This window comes from Haliotis cracherodii, unplaced genomic scaffold (assembly GCF_022045235.1).
Source record: "Haliotis cracherodii isolate W230 unplaced genomic scaffold, xgHalCrac1.p SCAF_5, whole genome shotgun sequence".
NCBI lineage: Eukaryota > Metazoa > Mollusca > Gastropoda > Lepetellida > Haliotidae > Haliotis > Haliotis cracherodii.
This window is the reverse complement of record NW_027266308.1, coordinates 60,314,232-60,335,706: the sequence shown is the minus strand read 5'-3', so window position 1 is coordinate 60,335,706 and position 21,475 is coordinate 60,314,232. Positions and strand designations below refer to the sequence as shown.

At 39.2% G+C, this 21,475-nt stretch overlaps 1 protein-coding gene across 1 annotated transcript; it reads left to right on the top strand.

Moving 5' to 3' along the window:
- The first annotated feature begins 2,956 nt into the window (after positions 1 to 2,956).
- Positions 2,957 to 14,990, top strand: LOC139442094 (ras-related protein Rab-1A). Its single transcript, XM_071222878.1, has 7 exons — positions 2,957 to 3,110; positions 10,843 to 10,915; positions 11,208 to 11,255; positions 11,716 to 11,763; positions 12,009 to 12,104; positions 12,382 to 12,513; positions 13,291 to 14,990. Exons 1-7 carry the CDS (start codon positions 3,088 to 3,090, stop codon positions 13,486 to 13,488), a joined length of 618 nt encoding a protein of 205 aa, XP_071078979.1. The 5' UTR covers positions 2,957 to 3,087; the 3' UTR covers positions 13,489 to 14,990.
- The last annotated feature ends 6,485 nt before the right edge of the window (positions 14,991 to 21,475 follow it).

Genomic DNA, 21,475 nt, shown 5'->3' with positions numbered 1-21,475 from the left:
TGGTGGGCATTTGAAACTTCAGTGTATGTGCCAGTGGTGGTCATTTGACACTTCAGTGCATGTGCCATTGGTGGTCATTTGACACTTCAGTGCATGTGCCAGTGGTGTCCATCTTACACTACAGTCGTGTGCCATTGGGGACACTTCCACTATAGTGCACGTGTCATTGGTGACCATTTTACACTTCAGTGCATGTGTCATTGGTGACACTTCCACTATAGTGCACGTGTCATTGGTGACCATTTTACACTTCAGTGTATGTGCCATTGGTGACCATTTTACACTTCAGTGCATGTGCCATTGGTGACACTTACACTATAGAGCAGATGCCATTGGTGACCATTTTACACTTCAGTGCATGTGCAATTGGTGACACTTACACTACAGTGCACGTGTCATTGGTGACCATTTTACACTACAGTGTACGTGTCATTGGTGTCAATTTTACACTTCAGTGCATGTGCCTCAGGTGTCCATTTTACACTTCAGTGCATGTGCAATTGGTGTCCATTTTACGCTTCAGTGCATGTGCCACAGGTGTCAATTTAAAACTTCAGTGCACGTGCCATTGGTGATCATTTTACACTACAGTGCACGTGCCATTGGTGACACTTACACTACAGTGCACGTGCCATTGGTGACACTTACACTACAGTGCACGTGCCATTGGTGACACTTACACTACAGTGCACGTGCGATTGGTGACACTTACACCACAGTGCACGTGTCATTAATGACACTTACACTACAGTGCATATGCCACAGGTGTCAGTTTTACACTACAGTGCACGTGCCATGGTAGCAGTAAATGATGCACGTTCAGTACAGAGTGAGCATAGTTTTACGGCACTGTCCGACAATATCACACCAGGAACGCAAGACATGGGCTTCACACCTGGAACCCAGGGGAATCGAACCCAAGTCCACGTGACAATATATGTGCACGTGTGCCTTAGCACGTGCTGTGACGAGTGCCACCGCTGGGGCAGGATAAGCACACCTTTTCGCGAACACCTGGTATCATCGCTATTTCATCGTGATTCCTCAACACATGTTCATGATAGAGTCGGAATCGTACAATCGACTCTGCTTTATGCAGAGATTTCTATTGGATATGGAAAGGGGTTTGTCGTTTTATTTTAATAATACGAAGGTTTTCATATGTGGTAATTAATCAACTGCAGGTTCATCTTGGAATATAAAATCTCAATATACCACTGCGGGATTACTCGTTAGTAATACGCTATACATCACTGTCGAGGACCAAACAATCAGTAGCCACGGTGTCAGCGGCGATATAGATCGTGATGTAATCATCTGCAATTACGCTATAACCATTAGGCTTTCGGTGGACTTTGTAGTGTTCTTTTCATACACGTGGACTAAGTCTGATATTCATTAAACATCTTTGACCTTATGGGCATTATAAATATACGTAAATTACATACTTATCATTCCAATGTAACGCCACTGCATCAGCGAAACGTCTACTACACCCTCTATAGTTCAACACGACCCATGCTGAGCTCTAGCATGATGTTTGTTTGCTATGATAGACTTGACTGCACACGTTATACCAACAACTATAAACCGAAAGTTAGGTACATCAATCAAAATAAGAACTTGTTTCATTTTCCGTGTTTTCTTTTGATAACGTATTATTTCATTTTTATGCACAAAAAGTGCGATAGATTTATGGTAACTTCTTAAAACAGGGCGGTCGGGTAGCCTAGTGGTTAAAGCGTTCGCCCGTCACGCTGAAGACCCCGGTTCGATTCCCGACATGGTTACAATGTGTGAAGCCCATTTTTTGTGTGTCCCCCGCTGTGATATTGCTGGAATATTGCTACAAGAGGCGTAAAACTATACTCAATCACTCACCATGGGGATTTACTGTTTTCGAATGGCTGCAAAATCGCTGATACAGCTTATAGCTCACCTACTCACACTTATTCTTTCTTGGCAAGAATAATCGCCGAGGTGGACACTTTCACCCACAGCATGCCTCCGAGGTTAGTGACACGTTCGTATTATTATACATAACAGGCGCCCAAGGGTTCACGATTATTCTGGCTTAATGCAATCTGTAGACACTGGTGATTGGTCTTGTTCAACATTACGTGACCATTTCATACCTGTCAACGATTTATGCATAATCTAATCCATGGGTCGTAACATTAGATAATCACTATAGTTAACAACCATATTGATGTTAAATATATTTGGTGAAATGTGTCAGTTTAAAAATAAGTAATACCTTCATATATTGATTTTAAAAATTCATGACGTAATCATTGGCGTACCTTGAGCCTTAGGTCATACTTTTATCTTACTTTTTTTTGTTTTCGATCGAGGGAGTGTAAGATTTTTTATTGTGAAAATTATATTAAAATGCATTGTACACCTTTATTCAGGCCTAATTTTAATCATCTTAACGTTTGATTTGCATCAGTAGGGGAATGAACAAATAAATCATCTTGACATATTTTGGGTCTTTATAGATCTGAATATTATAAATCTATAATATGACAGCTGCATATCATTTGTATTGTTTAAGAAATCAATATCGTTGGCGGTATAAAATAAACTTGTCATTTTGATTTGAAGTTTCCACTATTTTCGATTTGGTGGATCCTAAGATTTACTTGTGAATGTTGAGTATTTTAACCCTTATTAGACGGGAAATTTGAGGATGAAGCTGAATGCAAATGAGAGTGTTTCATTTGTATGCATTCTTGGACGAATTCTTTGTTTATTAATTTTAATTTGCACCATAAGTTTGTATAACTAAGTATGTAAATATTTGTCTCTCATAAAAGTGTATGCAATATGTGAACATCGTCTGCTCTGGTTAAGGGGAGATAATTTGAATAGACCGGATGTTATTGTCGCGTGATGCCACGTTGGGACATGACGTCATGAATATCAATATGCCTATCCCCCTCTAGAGCCAATTGAGAATCGGAAGAAGGAAGCCATCTTTATTCGCAGGCGTATATGTCTGCCAACGTCGAAGCTGTGCAATAGCCCACATTACACCTTTTGTTCATCATAGACTTTTAATTTGTGATTTCTGTATATAGGAATATGTCAACTATGAATCCTGAGTAGTAAGTATTTGATATGAAGGTATAATTAGATGAAATCGTTGGCATGTGGAACAAAATGTCTGTCATGCGCTGCAAGTTTGTGATGTCAGCAGCTGATAATACGCCCTTTTGTTTGTTATTTTACGTATATGACCCATCTGGACGTTGATATTTCTTTACTTCCAGATGTTATGTTGAATATTTTGGTATATTTATGCTTTGATTTTCTCATGGATCTTTTATATAACTGGGTGTGTTAATTCCGTTGACTGTATCAAAGGCCAATGGCTATCCTGTTCACATGACACGTTACTGAAATGAATCATTGCGCATATAATTTCAAGCTTTCGTCCTTAAATTTCCCTGTGTCTAAGCTGTCGTTTACTCCCACAAGTTTATTTGTATATTTAACATATGTTTAATGGTTCTTTTTGTTAGTGACTAAGCAGTGAAAGCTGTTCTGAACATAAAGTAGGCCTATACCTTTTTCTTTTTTTGCAGGGTCTATCAGAATGGCCAATTATTGATGATTCTTTGTGTTAGATAGGATAACAATTAAGATAAATGATCAGATTCATGAATTATGCATCCAATCAAAGTTGGAAATGTAGATAAATGTACTCTATACACAGGACTAACCTTAAATGAAGCTGTTGTGAATGGTATGTTTTCATATTGCATCAAATTAGTGTGGATTTTCTTTACCTGTTTAGTGATGCTCTTTGTCATGTTTGAAGCACTTTAATTCTCACAACTTTGTCTTTGGTGGCAGGGGATGTGGATCAACTCCAGTAGTTGGGTCCCAGTGGTTTCCAGAATTAAAAGATGCTGCTGTGTTCGGCAGTGTCAATATATATGAGTGAGCATCCACAACCATGCACAAGTCGAATTTTAGAGGCATGAGGACATTAAAATGGAAATGATAGTGAGAAGTATGGTCTGAAACTCAGTCTTTATGGGGACTGAGTTTTACAATTGGAACTGAGCTCGTGTAACTTTCCACAGTAAGATTGACCCTATGATGGAGTCTTAAACTTTCTGGAAAAATCGGTTCACCAACTGTGAGAAGTTATTTCTACAGATTGTTTGATAGGTCACAACCGACGATACCCTTCTAGTGATGTATTTGACATAAAGGAAGAAGTTGAAACTACAATGTCTCAATATTTTGGGCTCGAATGACATCGTGCCTGTGGTCCCATCGAAACAAAGTTTCACAAGTGTCCATGGAGTGAATTTGTTAAAAAAAGGGGAAGGGGATCCATCCTGATTTTTCTCCCTTGTCTTTCTCTGTTCTGTTTTAAGGCATGACAACAAAAATGACACTTGGAAAATTCCCCCCCCCCCCCCCCAGACTGTGCATGAAGTGTGCATGAGTAAAACAATTGGATTTGTGAACTTTTAAAGATACATTAAGTGTTGCTTTAGGTTTGTGGAACCAAATACGGCTGTCTGCCCAATTGATTAAGTCAAAATCCTTTATTCCTGAAAGTAGTTCAATCTTATTGTGAAGAGTATTTTATTAAAAGGTAACAGGTAATATGGTTACTAATATTTAAGCGGCTGATTGTGGAAGTAAATCTGAAGCTCATAAATGTACAATAAGTTAGTAATTATGTGACTTGTTTGCAGAATCTCTGAGGCTATAATTAGCATTGGCTATCGATATAGATCCTATCATATATAAATATCGGAGAAGTGACTTTCAGCAATTATACAGAAAGCCCCAATACAAAACCTCTTATTTCACCTCACTGGTGAGTGGTGACACATTAATGTATGGATTACTTTGTGGACATTTAAGGTATAACAAAATCAGTTCGTTTCCTATCTTCAGCAGTGGACAAAAACTAGTCTGTGTTTGTAAACTTATGTCATGTATGTTACTTTGGGTTAAAATGCCAGGTTCGTCCTGATTATGTTTTGGTTGTCAGCACCATACCAATGCTTGTGGATTTCGCAAAGTTGTAAACTTCTTAGATCTACAACACTGAGGCCTAACTGAATGCTGTTCAAATCAACATTAAACCCACTTCAATCACTAATCAAAGGCCTGGGCTATTTGAATTACTCTTTACAAGACTTTGTCTGTGCTGACTCCGAAAGAGTCTTTAAGCATGTTAAGTGCAACATCTTGTATATAGTCATAAAATATTACATAAAATCTTGTTCTGTAAATTTAAACTTGTGTGTTATCGAGCATTGATATAATTAATGAAAAATGTATTATATATTATATATATATATATTTCATTTTGTAAAAAAACAACCAGTTAGATTCAACTTCCAAGCCGTGTCCTGGTCTAAGCACTATGCATGAGCTTGTTAGACTAGGTGTAGACACTTATGATCATATCCAACTAGTCTTAGCTAATTTTCAACTAGTGAGTTGTGTAAAATAACTAGATTTTGAGAGACAAGCCCCTGTATATTTTATTTTACACTAGTCTCGGGCTAACAGATGAGGGAGGTGAGGTAGCCTAGTGGTTAATGCGTTTCCTTGTCACGCTGAAGACCCAGGTTGGATTCATCACATTGGTACAATGTCAAGCCCATTTCTGGTTGCCCCAGCCGTGATATTACTAGAATGTTGCTAAAAGCGGCGTAAAATCATACTAACGAACAAGTGGCCTTGTAGACCCTGTGGAATTAAAGTTAGGGGAATTTTGTAATCAGCCAATCATCAGTGATCGAGGTATTTTGACAAGCATGTATGATTTGGTTTTCTTTGGCAGAGATTGAAATTTCCGATTCAAGACGGTGAAGAAATAGAGCAGAATTGTTTTAAAAAGCCGACCTCTGATTGGCTCAAGAACCCATATTGGTCGGGTGGTTCAAGTTCGCTTAGAGTTCATCTTCTGTGGTTGCAGGTCTGTTCAGATCTTAGCACAGCAAGATTGTTTCTGTAAAAAATCTGATTATGTGAGGTTGAATCCAAATGTGACAGGGACACATATTTGGTTAACATGGCTAAGTAACAGTTAATTTAAGATGAAAACATTCTGGCTGTTAAAAACATTCTCTAGTTAACAGGGCCATATAAATACATAAAGTAGTCTTTCCAGCACTCTTTGTTAGTGTTTGGAATGACAGATATGAACAATTATTTCATCAACTACATGGGAGTATGTTGGATGTAAACTGCAGTCTGCTAACTTATACTCCAGACCAGAGCCTGAGTTCTGTAAAAAATATTTTTGTTGTAGCTAAATCACTGACAATAGAAATATCCTAAGGCTAAACATGACTAAAAATAATCACAACAGACAAGTTAGGGCTTGTAGGGTCAACAGTTTACAGGGACAGACTGTCCAGGGATTATTGACTCGTCTTGTATTTTTGCTGACTACAAACCAAAGGACAAGCAGTTCAGTTAACCCCTGTACAGGGATAAAGGATTTGCAAATTTAGTGTCTTTTTCAACAGATGGAAGATAAGGTATCAGGTAATGCTGGTGTCATGTTATTTTTTGTTGTCTGTGCTTCAGATATTCTTATTTTTACATAATTCAAATGTAATTCACCTTCATTAAAAAACTAACATGTTAACCAGAATTCATATAATAGCTGTAATGTGTTGAGTTCACTTCTCCGAACATGCTTTGTGCCATAATTATCTGTATATTTTAGACAACTGTTAGAGATAATGTGAGAACAGTATTTAGCTGAACTTACTGCAAAGAAAAGATTACTAGATGAGGACTTTCGACTAGCATCCTGGTGGAAGAAAGTTCCTTTGCACCATAAAAAATCACCATGTAAATCCTTCAACAGAAGGTTAAGTAAAGGATATGAGCTTTCAGCTTGTCAAATACAGTTCATCGTGCTATAGAAACATCACTTTATTGTTATGAATTCAGAATTCACAATTATTCTTGGTGAATATTTTGTGTGTAATAACGAAATCATTACAGGGGTGAAAATCTTACGCAGAAACGCTAATTTTAGTGATCACAAATTTGTTAAAATGTGATGGCTTCCCCTATAAACACCCCCAATTTATGGACCACACTCCATTGCAAATACATTTTAGCTGACAAGGAACATCCATTCTCATCCATGTCTTCAGAATCATGTGTGATAATCACACGTACAAATACTTGGCTGTGATTACCCATGGTGGCCCTGAAAGTGCTTGCTTGAAATCCGAATTGTAAGAAATTTGTTGCGTTCACAATGCACATGAGACTGAGTCGTTTCAAACACATAAAAAATCGTTGAAATGTTTTGACTCTGAAAGGCAACTTTGATGATGGCCAAATCTTGTTAATGTTATGCCATGTGCATATGAAAAATGAGTGATTGCGTGCAATTGGAATGCTTGAAATCGGAATTGCACAAATCCCAGGCGGTTTGGTATTCATTGTGACGCCATAAAATCCCTTTTGGTACCAACAGACTGCTGACACCAGGACCTGACCATATTATCGACGACCACAAGTAAGGTCATATCGGCAATATGATCATCTGCCTGGTTCTCCTACGAAACCAGTTTCTGACAAACTTTGACAGCCTGCAGCATCCCTGGTTTAGTCCCGATTAGTGCAAGGGCTGTGAGGAATTGATTGCAAGGCCATGACATCTGACCACAATGTTCTGCTGTATATTCAATTTTCCTGACATGTCATCGAACTGCATGTCTGGCATGGTCAAAACAATGCCCGAGGTTCAGGTTGCATGACCGGAGGTGTGTTCTCTTCACAGACGACTCCTGGTTTCATCTTGATGGCAGTGATGGCCGTCAGCTCGTGGTCATAGATGACAATTTGAAAGTGTATGTTGCCATCACAAAGCATGTCTTCCTCTTGTTCCCTCTGATACATGGACGTCACATCATTTTACAGCAGGACGGTGAACACCATCGCATTGCACATCGTTTACGCTGACTTGCAAACCAACAGATTACTGTCTAGCTGCGACAGGCCTTGGTCCACATCTGGAATGATATCCCACAAGGCTTCCTCAACAAGCTTGTCATCAGAGGCTCATTGTGAAGTATGTGTCACTGCTAATGGTGGTCATACCCGAAAGTGACTTGTGAACTGGCAATTGACCCCATGCCACTTCCAGTCTGAGATGACCTTTACAGAGGATGGGTTGACACTAATAATGAAATTCGAGTGTCATGGACATATTGTGCACTTCTGTTGCAAAGTCGTTCTTTTTTTCGTCGATTATTATTTACCATGATAGTCATGATGCACATAAACATTTAAACGCTAGTATAACATTTATGGGCATATGGATGTAATAACACCATCTCTTTTTGAAATTATTTAGTATGGAACAGTTGTTTTCAGTCGGTCACTTCTTTCCATATCTGCTCCCTGTGAACAATTGTGGTTTCTGAAGCAAGTCTTTTTAGTCCTAAGTATGAGTAATTGAAAACTGCATTCAAAGTTCAATAGTGTTATATGAACATGCCACATTTGAATGTTTCCTTTGACACCATCTTATCAGGGATAAACAACTGACATAATTTCCTTGCCTGCTTTCACTGATATTACATGAGTGTTCAGGTTAGTTTTCCTTGGCTGGAAAGAATATTTCAACCTCTCTGCTGCCTATAGTAAGTTAGAAATAGGAGAAGTATTTACTTACTGCTCTGTGAAGTTGGTGAATCTAGTTTAGCACTTAGTTTCTATTACCTTCAGCACATTCGTCCTGTCATGTGACCTCTTCTGTGTATTTATAGTCATACACTCACTTCCTGTAGCTCTGCTCTCATCATAGGTTCCATGTCACAGCTTACAACATGGTTGCTGAATGGTATATATAATACTAGAAGATCACTTGTTTCATTTATCATATTGATAGCAAGTCTTACTTGTTTCTATCACCTGTCTGTTAGTGGAGTTCAAGATGTCAAAATACAGGAAAAGTACAGAACGTTATGTTGGCGATATTGATGACATTAACTGGGACCAGTGAGTTATTCTATATCTATTTTATCTCTTTCACGTTCAAAACTACAAAGGATTGTTGTGTCACATGTATTGATGGACATTCAACCTGTGTGTGCATGTAATGAGTAGCGTACAGCTTTGTTAGTCTGACCTACAGGTGTTTACATGCTATATTTGATTTGGAGTAGGCTTTGTCCAAGGGAAATTTACAGGTGAACTGTTGATTGGATTTGTATTCCATGATGTGCTGAATAGCTGAAGTAAATTGGATGGTTTCCTTAACAGAAACATTGAAAGGAATACCCTTGACTGACGGAATGGGAAACAACATTGGACATATTGACTTTGATGAATATCCTTGGTTTGATGGGTAATTGTTTTGAGCATTTGTTCGAGAGTCTGTAATTTTACTGACTCCTATGTTGATAAATGTCATTACCAGTCATTTGGTACGTCTTGTGGAAAGTTACCATAGACCTCATGCATACTTGTTGAGGCATGTTCAGCAGAGAGATAGATTGATATGTGTTGAGTGCAGTGCAGTGCAGTACTCAGTTACTCAGATCTTTATCCATCTTTGATACAAAGGATTCTATGTACCTAAAGTATTTTGTGGAGATATTACCTCACATTTTCATTTAGCATTGATTTATTGTTATGGTTGTCAAGACAACATTGATGCGAACAAGAAAATGAAGTGATAGCTGAGTTGTGATTGAGAGATGAATGTTTTGGTACTGAAGACTCCAGCTGACATGGAGTTGAGACCTCAATTGGCTCTTTGCCAAACTTGTTCACTGGGGTATATGCTATTTATAGAAATGACTAGTGCCAGGTCATACCCGACATGTGGCAATTTAAAGCTGGCAGTGAATATATTTTGAGAAAATGTCAACTAGAATCGATCAAAGGCTCACATAAGAATTTGTCCGGATTAAGTTTTACAACTTTGTCAGAATGAGCATTCCTGTCAAGTCTTTGTCAGAGAAGCCATCATCTGGCTCTTGTTGTGGAAGCAAGGAAAATCCTTGTTACCGTTCTTACGAGCATGGAAGCTCATACAGGAATATGTGTATCTGTGATTAGTGAGTTTACATTATATTATTTGCCATTATTTCTGGCTTTTTCTTCATGTTTATTTGTCCCAGAACTTTAGAACTACTGAACATTATGTAAAATGAAAAGTTTTGGCTAATGAACTGGAAGGGATTTACAGTTATGTACTGCAAATGATGTTATTCTTCAAATTATCTAAAATACTTTGAGCAAGAGGTTGACCGATAAATTTTTCACGTGGTTTAATTTTTGGCCATCCTATATATATTAGTGTAAATCTATATACTTCTTCCCATTTTCTCATACATGATCATTAAGATAGTGATACAGCTACTCAAGGGTACAGAAAACATTAACTGCCTTAAGTTTTGTACGCCATTTGGAAAGAGTTGCTGGCTGATGTTTTCCAGATAGATTTCTTAGTACTTATTGAGCTTCATATCATACTTTTTTGTTAGCAGTAATATTGAAAGTACAAGCTGGGTCGTGATGACATTTCAACAATTTGATTAATTTGGTATTGATCTTGAGAACCAAGAGCTGGTACTAATTGAAAAGTAGGTTTTTATCCTGCTGACATCACACTCTATTGCATGCTAAACTTGAATATGCCTGAAAACAGCGATTGGTAATCTCTAAAAGGGAACCATGACACATTTATTCAGTTTTCAACTTGGTTTATTTATTATGGCTGTTCTTCAAAATAGTGTGCTTATTGATTTTCTGTCCATCAGACCAGAATTATTGAGTATGGGTGACACAAGCACTTCATTAAACCCTTTACCATTTCAGTGACTACCTGTTCAAACTCCTGTTGATAGGCGACTCTGGTGTAGGAAAGTCCTGTCTACTCCTGAGGTTTGCTGTAAGTATTGGTTGTAGATTCTGTATTACATTTTAACTTGTAAGACAATATGAAACCTATCATTTCATATTGTAGAATGTAAAGCAGAGCTTCATATAGCTACACATTTGTCTAAAATATGCATAAGAGATTGCCATTACCCAGGTTATTTGTGTTCATGTTCCCAACAGTGTTAACAATTATCTGGAACCCTTTTGTAATATGAAACTGTTAATTCTGTATTGATGTATGCAAACAACACTTAAATTGTTTGTGAAATACATATTTATGATATGCTGTTTTTGTCTTTCAGGATGATACATACACAGAAAGCTACATCAGTACAATTGGTGTGGATTTCGTAAGTTTGTTTTCTTCATTTTAACATGATTTTTAAGGACAGAGAGATTCCAAATATTGCTTCTCTTCTCTTGAAATTGATAGTTCTTAGACAAATGACTATTTGATGAATGCATCATTGTACCCCAACAGCGTGAGGGGCAGTGGGGTAGCCTAGTGGTTAAGGCGTTCGCTTGTCATGCCGAAGACCCGGTTCGAATCGCCACATGGGTACAATGTGGGAAGCCCATTTCATGTGTTCCCCGCTGTGATATTGTTGGAATATTGCTAAAAGAGGCATGAGACAATGCTTACGTACTCTGCAGGTTTGCCTGCTTTAGTACCCATTAGGTTACATGCTGCCATGATACAGCTGTATGTGTGTGTTGTACATCAGTCAAAAATGCAGCTGACAGGATTGGATGTGTATCTGCTAATCTTTGGTTGTGTGTTTAAGACATTGTTTTCTTTTTTCTCTACAGAAAATCAGAACAATAGAATTGGATGGAAAAACAATCAAACTGCAGATAGTAAGTATTGTTAGAAATCAACTTCTAAGATGATAAACAATATATAAATATGTTCTTTGATTACCCATGTGAGTAAGGAAATTTGTTTCTTTACTATTGTGTTGATTTTTAAATGCTGAATGCATATTGAAAACTCTGAAAACCAGACAATTTTAAGGTAAGCAGCCAATGTTGCAAGCAAGTTTCGCCATATTTCAAGGTTTGTTATATTGTCTCTCTAAGACAATATTTGTTGTGTTTTTCAGTGGGACACGGCTGGTCAAGAAAGATTCCGAACAATTACATCTAGTTACTACAGAGGTGCTCATGGTATCATCGTTGTTTATGACGTGACAGATCAGGTGAGAACATAATGTATTATATTGCCAACATGGCAAGCCATTTGTCCCTTGAAAGTCAGATCAGGAAGGTCATCATCCAATATTGGGATTTTTGGTTACGTTATGGAATTCAGACTCAATACAATGATGTTAAATGTTAAACCTGAATATAGAAGCTTGTCAATTCCTGAATGCAAACACCATTTTTTTTCATTGAAGAATGATTAGGAAAACATGCATTGCTGCGTATGAAAAAAAGTACAAATAATGTAATTGTGCTCTTGTTGTTGCTTTGTAGGAGTCATTCAACAACGTTAAGCAGTGGCTGCAGGAGATTGACAGGTATGCGAGTGAGAATGTCAACAAGCTGCTGGTCGGCAACAAGTGTGACCTCACCACCAAGAAAGTTGTTGACTATACCACAGCCAAGGTAAGGAACAACTCATACCATAGGAGCCCTTGTGGTGAAGTATATGTATATATAGAAAGTTGGTGCGAAGATCGCTGTGTCACACATCTTCCTAACTTGTTGACAGCGGAATTTAGTAAATTCATGTATGTGAAAGAATTTGAGATTAATGACATTAGTGGTCTTATCACAAGTTGATGTGCAGCTGCATTTATTAGCTGTGTAGGTATCCAGTAATAGTGGGTTCAAGTCCTGGATTCATCCCCAGTGTTGCAGAAATACCATGCCTAAAGCATTTTTGAGATTGTTGGACAAATTGATTTTTGCTTGAACATGTTAGAATTACTGTAGTGACAATAATGATATATCTTCATACTGGTATTTATATAGGAAGCGTTGTAAGTGGCATTGTTCAAAATTGTGCCTATTAACATCATGCCCATTAGACTTTGATTGTTTGGGCTCAATTGCCTAATTGAAAACTTTCATTATCTCAACACCACTCACCCAAGTTATTATCCTTGGTCTGTTCGCACCAAACCTGTGCTTGTCGGTTTCAGCATGCTGTGATCAAACGGAAATACCGTTAAAAAAAACAACCATTCACTCAGTAGTACCTCATACATCATAACATGGTAAATAAGTTGTTCATGAGAATATTCTCTTGATCCCTGTGACTTAAAGTGAGTGATCATGATTTTGTAAATTTAGATATCTTGTGTTTGTGTGTTTAAGTCAGCACTAATATTTCACTTTCTAAGTGTTTTGCCCTCTAAAACCATATCTTCAACCTTTCAGGAGTATGCAGATCAACTAGGAATACCTTTCCTAGAGACAAGTGCGAAAAATGCTACAAACGTTGAACAAGCATTTATGACGATGGCTGCAGAAATCAAGAATCGCATGGGTCCAGTGACGGCAGCGTCAGAAAATAAACCTAGTGTAAAAATTAATTCTAGCACCCCAGTCAAACAGGGCGGCGGGGGCTGCTGCTAAGGCTGCCAACATCTTATGTGGACTCCATTCTTTTATGTCAACTAAGGGATACCGAACATGGGGCAGACAGCACGAGGACAGAACTAGACACACAGTTGCTCTAAGACATCAGCAGTTTGATCCTCATTTGATGTGGTGGGACATCTTGCTTGTCTTGGACAACATGCAGTGGCAGTGACTCAATTGTTGTAAGGTATTTTGTCTACAAGATAATAGCTAAAAGATGTGTCATTGTAATATCATTATGTAAGAAAGAACACTGTCCTAATGACAGTACCTGATTTGATTTTTTTTGTCATCAACTATTAGATTATTTATTCTCCGTCTCTTGTCAAAATAATATATTACTCTCTAAGGTCAACGGGATGAGTGCTGTTTTTCGCTCTGTAGGGGAGATAACTCATATTGGCATCTGTTACCAGGCTAGCAGCTTGGGGAAGAGGGATGCAAATTTAGAAATTTTTATCGTGCAAACTGCAAATAACTTGCACCTTGTAACTGCACTCCAGTTTTCCCATACCAATGAATGAGTGGACATTTGTATTTATTTGGTTTCTTCACCTGTGATTGATAAATTTGCAGTTTGTAACCTAGTGCTCAATCAGAATTATATATAAACCAGACTTCGAGCCTGCCTCTCCCAACTGTTGCTAGCTTGGATCAAGTGTTACTTGCACTTGATGCAGAGGGCCGTGTGGTGTGATTATACTAAAGAAAATTGTGTAATTCAGAGTCCAATTTTGAAGGTAAATCCAGTCCCGTCATACTAAGCCAGCTGTGACTTGTCAACATTGAATGTGCTTGATGATTGTACATTTGTGGATTCATTTATTCTTTTCACCCACTGGGTTGGTATTGTATATTGATATATAATATTTGCAAATAGTGTTATGTAGAGGAGGATTATTAGATAATGCTTTTTCTTTGATCTTTGCCTGAAATATGCTCTCCACCAGTAAACATTTTTGACAATTTAAGAGAAGGCATTCCTGAGAGATTCACTGTAAAATGTGAGCCTATGTTAATTGGTTTCGTACATTATTCCAGTGCTGGTTGTGTAGCTTGTACTTTAGGTTCTTCAGTATGTTTCTACAGCATTTCCATTGTGCTGATTTCTGTGTTCATCTTTGTCGTCCATATCAGTGGTAATTGGAGAATGTGTGAGCAAGGTGTGATGGCATGACACGGTGACCTGACCTGACCTCGAATGGGAAAGGTGAAGGTCACCAGCCAAATGAATACATGCTGTATCCTATGGTTGTAGTTTAATGTCCGAAAGACGAAAGAACGAGAGGTCTGTGCATCATCTCATTGTTGACCATCCAGCTACACATCCCCCCCCTCCATCATAATTTCTGCTAACTAAGATATATTTTTTAAACTTGTGTATGTTCTTGCTACTCCCCGCCCGAGCAAGCAGGCTATGTGTACAGCCTTCTGAGCTTACTTGAGACCAGCACTGTACCATCTATCAACAATAAAACACTTGTAAATATCACAAACATGATTTCCGTTATATTTTTTAATAATCACAATGTGTATTGGTTTTGTTCTGTTCTCAGAACTGGTTCCCGTATTTTAGAGGCATGGAAATGTTTTAGTTTGGTTAACATATTGGCATGTTGGAATATTACAGAAGGGTGTTTTAATTTCTAGAAATACAATGTATTAAAGCTACATAATGGAATTGTTCACACACAGTCAAGCTCGTGGGGACCTTGGAAAAAAAGTTCGACTTATCTGGGAAGGGGAAGTTGATGCTAAATTTGGATTCTTGTGTCTCCCAAATGAGTTTGAGAACTGGGAATTGGACACATCCAACAAGGTTTGACTAGTTTTTTAAGGTATCCAGAGATCATAAGATTGACTGGTTCCATGGCCCAGGGTACATATTAATTCTGGATTAACTTTTGTTCCCAAGTATATTTCCTTGGATTGACTTTAATAAACTAATGCCATGATAACAGGATATGGTCATTTGTTCACCTTCACTCACACTTGCCTCACCAAGGAACAGTAATTTTGGTGATCAATGAGATATACTCTTTTCTTCATGGAAACTATGGCGATGAATAACTTGCTTGAAGGACTGGGATACACTGGTCCCTGTATGAATTGCTAGCATGCCTATGTGATTTGGTGTGCAATCATGCTGTTGCAGATTACAGTTAGGAAAGTTATGGATACCTTGCTACAGATCCTGTACTCAGATCCTTAAGGATAGACTGCTGTCTTTTTAGAGTGAATATTCATCCCTGTGAGAGATTCTTAAACAGCATTAACAATTTTAACAAATCTGATAAAGACAAACAAGAGACTATACATATGAACTACTCATGAGTTTCTTGCTTGACGCTACAAAGGACTGGCTGAAATGTTGCTGACGTGGCATTCACCAGAATTCCATAATCATAGTTCGTGGTATTCCTGCTAAAGTGGTCTTTGGGATCATTTGATAAGGGAGCAAAAAGTGTAGTTTCTTTTGAACACACTGATGGAAATCTTAGGTTGTATAACTAAAGACCCGTCAGTTCTGTACGCATTTTCCGTCAAGTGTTTCACAAGAAAGAACTATCTATCATATAAACCACACAGGAGGACCGTGTCAGCAGTGGAATGCTAACAATTGTGTCACCTAGTAGACTGGCCTGGCATACAACGACCATGCTGAACTCGGCTGTCACTTGACAGCGTTTCCGTGGTCATGTGACTTCCTTTCATGTGCAGGTCAATCATGTGACATGGTTCATTGTACTGGGTATTTCAGTCGTGGTGGCCGCGTCGCTCGTTTGATAGAATCCTCACGAATAGAATTGAGAAATTAAGAAAAGTAAAACACTGACAGAAAACCTCAGATCAAGTATATATATTAGATAGTTAATTTGTACTCATCGATCAACGTTCTTTTTCTTCCCCGAAATTCAACACGCACAACACGACATAAACCGATATTTCAGCATTTTTGCCAACCTCAGCATAAAGATCAACGCGTGTGTATAAATAGAACGACAGCCATCGATCTGTAAGCCACGGACAAATGTATGATCTCGTGGGCTCCCAAGTCTTAACAGGCAAAATGGCAGGTGTGGGTCGTGTTCCATTGACCCCGCCTCTTTCTGTTGGAAGGTGACACGGTTCATAACAGCTTGGCTGCTTGAAATATTTACGATTACAATCCTTTAATGTGTAATAAAGAAGAATGTACCTGACATGTGGTAGCCTTTGAAAAGGAAAATTATGTCGCCAGCGATGGACTGCCCTCGTAAGTACATTATTTGACAATAATAATAATAATAAAAATAATAATAATGATAATACTAATAATAAATTAATAATAATTTGAGTACATTTACACAAGGTGCATGTTCAAAGCACGCTAGCATCGTTAACACGGTCAATGGATCAGTGTGCACTCTTATATCATTCTCAGCTCCCTGGGGAGTATACAACCCAAACTGCCTGTGACGCGCTAGGTTAACTGTCACTTTACCATCTCATCACACACATATACACATACACAGAGGTATCGAATCAGAGTATATCGCACGTGGCGCTGTCGTTAATTAATACCTAGACGTATGGTGCTGCAGGATCTGTCTGTTCCCCCATCCGTCATAATAACAGCAATTCCTACATTACATATTCAGCTATCACTAGACGATCACTATGGCAGAACAACTACCAGACGGAGGACACATTATCAATAACGATGAAAAGTCCTGCAGGTATGTGTAACCTACAGCTTCCCGAAGGAAGGGAGGTAACTGAGTATAAAAGTCCAGTTCCCACATTATGTTTGTTTGTTTGTTGTTTAACGCCGCACTCAGCAATATTCGAGTGTGGACAGACAATCCAGTGATTAATATCATGAGCATCGATCCACGCAATTAGGATCGATGAAATGCATCAACCACGTCAGCGAGCCTGACCTCCCGATTCCCGTTAGTCGCCTATTATGACAAGCATAGTCGCCTTTTACAGCAAGCATGGGTTGATGAAGACCCATTCTACCCCGGATGTTCACGGGCCCCATGTTACAAGTGGGGTAGAAGCCAGACGGATGCATGGTCGCGCACATGGACACAATGTATCCATGTTAGACTCCTAGCACTGTGTCCTGCACTCGCTGACCAATATAGACTTTCATCACTGTCACAACAAGCTGTATCTGATACGTGTCGTTAGAAATCTCAAATATATCGCTCAGGGAAAGAATTTCTGAGGGATGTGAAAAGTGGTACAGGACCGAACAGTATTCATACTCATCCAGATTTGAACTTCTTGATTGTCATACGACTGTCCGTACACCAGCGTGGACCTATTCTACCCCGGAAGTTCCCACATTAAGTGAGTGAGTGAGTATTGTTTTACGCCACTTTTAGCAATATTCCAGCAATATCACGGCGGGGGACACCAGAAATGGGCTTCACACATTGTATCCATGTCGGGAATCGAACCCGGGTTTTCGGCGTGACGAGCGAACGCTTTAACCCCCGACAGGCAGGGTAACATCAAGTACAATCTTTTAACGTCTTTTAACGCGGCCATGAGATCAAAGCACCGACCTTCCGCTTTCCGGACAGACGCTCTATCCACCAGGCCATGAGGGCGGTCTTGTTTCACTGAAAGCCACACAAATTGTATCATGAAGTCAACACTACACACCACTAATGTTGTGCACATGATTGTCGCTCTGTGGCTGAAACACTGTCATTGCGATGCCACTTTTGCAACTGGCCTTGTCCTTCTTTTGAATGGCCTAAATGAAAAAAAAACCGAACTATGAACAATTTCTAGAACTTTAAACTTCTTTCCAAGAATATGAAGATGAGCAAGGAATATGTTTCTTGGAGAAGGGCGTCAAGGATTCCACAAATATTAAACCAGCCTTTATAAAACTTGCCATCCAAGAGAATGTCCTAATGTATCCTGACCAGGACAGCCCACGTGCATCTAACACTAAGACCTCCGGATTGAGACGGGCCCTATATCTCTCACGTCTGTATGTGTGTGTGAGTTGGGTTTAACGCCGCTTTTAACAGTATTCTAGTTATATCACGGCGTGTCAGCTTAATGTGGGAGGAAAGCCCGAAGTGATGCAGGTCTCAGACGTTTAAGTGCACTCTGAAGCACTTCATTGAAGGTGTACGTGTCTTCATTAACGTCCCCAAGCACACGATCACACCTTCAGTAAAGCCGTACCACTGAACGCACCTGATACAAAACCTTATCTTCAGCTGACAGTTTAATTCCAGCATATTGATGTGTACTGACTGAAACGCTACGTTGATGCACAGCTGGCAACGTGTTCATTAAGTACGGAGTGAGAATTAAATTGGCTTCACAAAGATATATAAACGTTTTTAGTTTACCTCTGTGCACATCGATGTATCGGTTTGTATAGTCCTTTGAGACTTGGATAATAAACTTCGAACTAGGTCATATCAACCTACTTTAATCTGGTCATTTGTAAGTGAGTGAGTGAGTTGTGTTGAACGCCGATTTCAACAGTATTCTTGGAGAAGGGCGTCAAGGATTCCACAAATATTGAACCAGCCTTTATAAAACTTGCCATCGAAGAGAATGTCCGAATGTATCCTGACCAGGACAGCCCACGTGCATCTAACACTAAGACCTCCGGATTGAGACGGGCCCTATATCTCTAACGTCTGTATGTGTGTGTGAGTTGGGTTTAACACCGCTTTTAACAGTATTCTAGTTATATCACGGCGTGTCAGCTTAATGTGGGAGGAAAGCCCGAAGTGATGCAGGTCTTAGACGTTTACCACTTTGGTGAAACCCACGAGCACGGGTATGGCGCTGACAAACCTAGAAACATAATTGGGGCGAACCGGGATTCGAACCAACAATCATAGGTTTCTGGCGTGCCCAAGGGACGCAACTCTGCACAGCGAATCGCGGCGCCTTAGACGACTGGGCCACCCGTGCCCCCGGTCATTTTGTGCACTGATATACATTTATTCAGTTTAGGCTAACTAAATCGCTGCACTGTGTTTAACAATGGGGAATCGAACCCGGATCATCACCGTAGCTTTACTTGCATTGTTTCCCCAACGCCCAAGGTGATATTTGTATTCCGGACAGGGTGAGTTGGGTTTTACGCCGCTTTGAACTCCGGACAGAACAAACAAGTAGCAGCGCACAACCATTCACACTTTATAAGCACCAGGTCCATGTAAGTTGCCTCTTACCATAAACATGGCATACTGCAGATCTGTTATATAAAAGAGAACAATTTGTCCTACAAAACAGAGAAAACGCCCCAAAACACAGCCAGCAAGAGGCAAACAAACGCACTGCGTGTATAAATCGTCATCATGACACATCCAAAGGTACAAGAGTGATTGAGATTAGTTTTTGTTAGCAGTATTCCAGAACTTCACACATTGCACCCATATAGGGAATCAAACCCAGGTCCTCAGCGAGACGAACGAACGCTTGAACCATTAGGCTACCCTACCGCCCCCAGGGACACAAGAGAAGGATGAAACAGTTATCGAAACCTAAAGACATCAAATATAATTTACTGCTCACAGTGCAGGAAGCGGTTATAAAATCACCATAGTGACCGCATAATTATGGGTGCACCTCTTGAAAGTCACAAGCTGTTGAGTAAGTGAGTTGGGTTAAACGCCGCCTTTAACATTATTCCAGTCATATCGCGTCGTGACAGCGGCGTTTAATCCAACTCACTCACAATATTCCATTTGCGGCAAACAAATATTATGCCTTTTGTAATATCATTTATAAAGTGAGTGAGTATGGTTTTACGCCGCTTTTAGCAATATTCCAGCAATAACACGGCGGGGGACACCAGAGATGGGCTTCTCACATTTTACCCATGTTGGGCATCGAACCCGGGTCTTCGGCGTGACGAGCAATTATTCTCTACCATGCATCAATGAATATGTTGACATGCACCAGTATACTTCTCATTATTCTCTACCATGCATCAGTGAATATGTTAACATGCACCAGTATAATTCTCATTATTCTCTACCATGCATCAGTGAATATGTTAACATGCACCAGTATATTGCTCATTATTCTCTACCATGTATCAATGAATATGTTGACATGCACCAGTATACTTCTCATTATTCTCTACCATGCATCAGTGAATATGTTAACATGCACCAGTATAATTCTCATTATTCTCTACCATGCATCAGTGAATATGTTAACATGCACCAGTATATTGCTCATTATTCTCTACCATGTATCAGTGAATATGTTAACATGCACCAGTATACTGCTCATTATTCTCTACCATGTATCAGTGAATATGTTAACATGCACCAGTATACTTCTCATTATTCTCTACCATGCATCAGTGAATATGTTAACATGCACCAGTATAATTCTCATTATTCTCTACCATGCATCAGTGAATATGTTAACATGCACCAGTATACTTCTCATTATTCTCTACCATGCATCAGTGAATATGTTAACATGCACCAGTATACTTCTCATTATTCTCTACCATGCATCAGTGAATAGTTTCCCGTTGTTTGTACCTTCCCAGGTATTAACGTTTGAGGAAGAGTCGCACCACTCTCTTTGAGACGCTCGATTATACACACCCTACCCTGTTAATGAGTAAACTGCTTAGTTATCATAAACAAATTGTTTATACTTTCCTGGGGCTGTCTAGTACGAGGAAGTCTCCCGGCAGTGTATACACTGTGTACGTCATTTCGAGAACACGGTCTCGTAAAACACCTGTGATGAACCAGGTCACATTAGGACGTTCACTGTCTCATGAGTTTCACTTTCAAAGACAGGAGAAGGCCGTACGTTGTGTCAAAAGCTGTACTCCACCTCAGGAAAATAATTATTGTCCGATGACTGTCGTGTTAACTGGCTCGACAGTCAAGGAATGACCAACTATATATATTGTATACATTCATGTATTATGGTGGTTCTTAATACGTTGTGCACCTCGGCATGCGGTTATCATGTA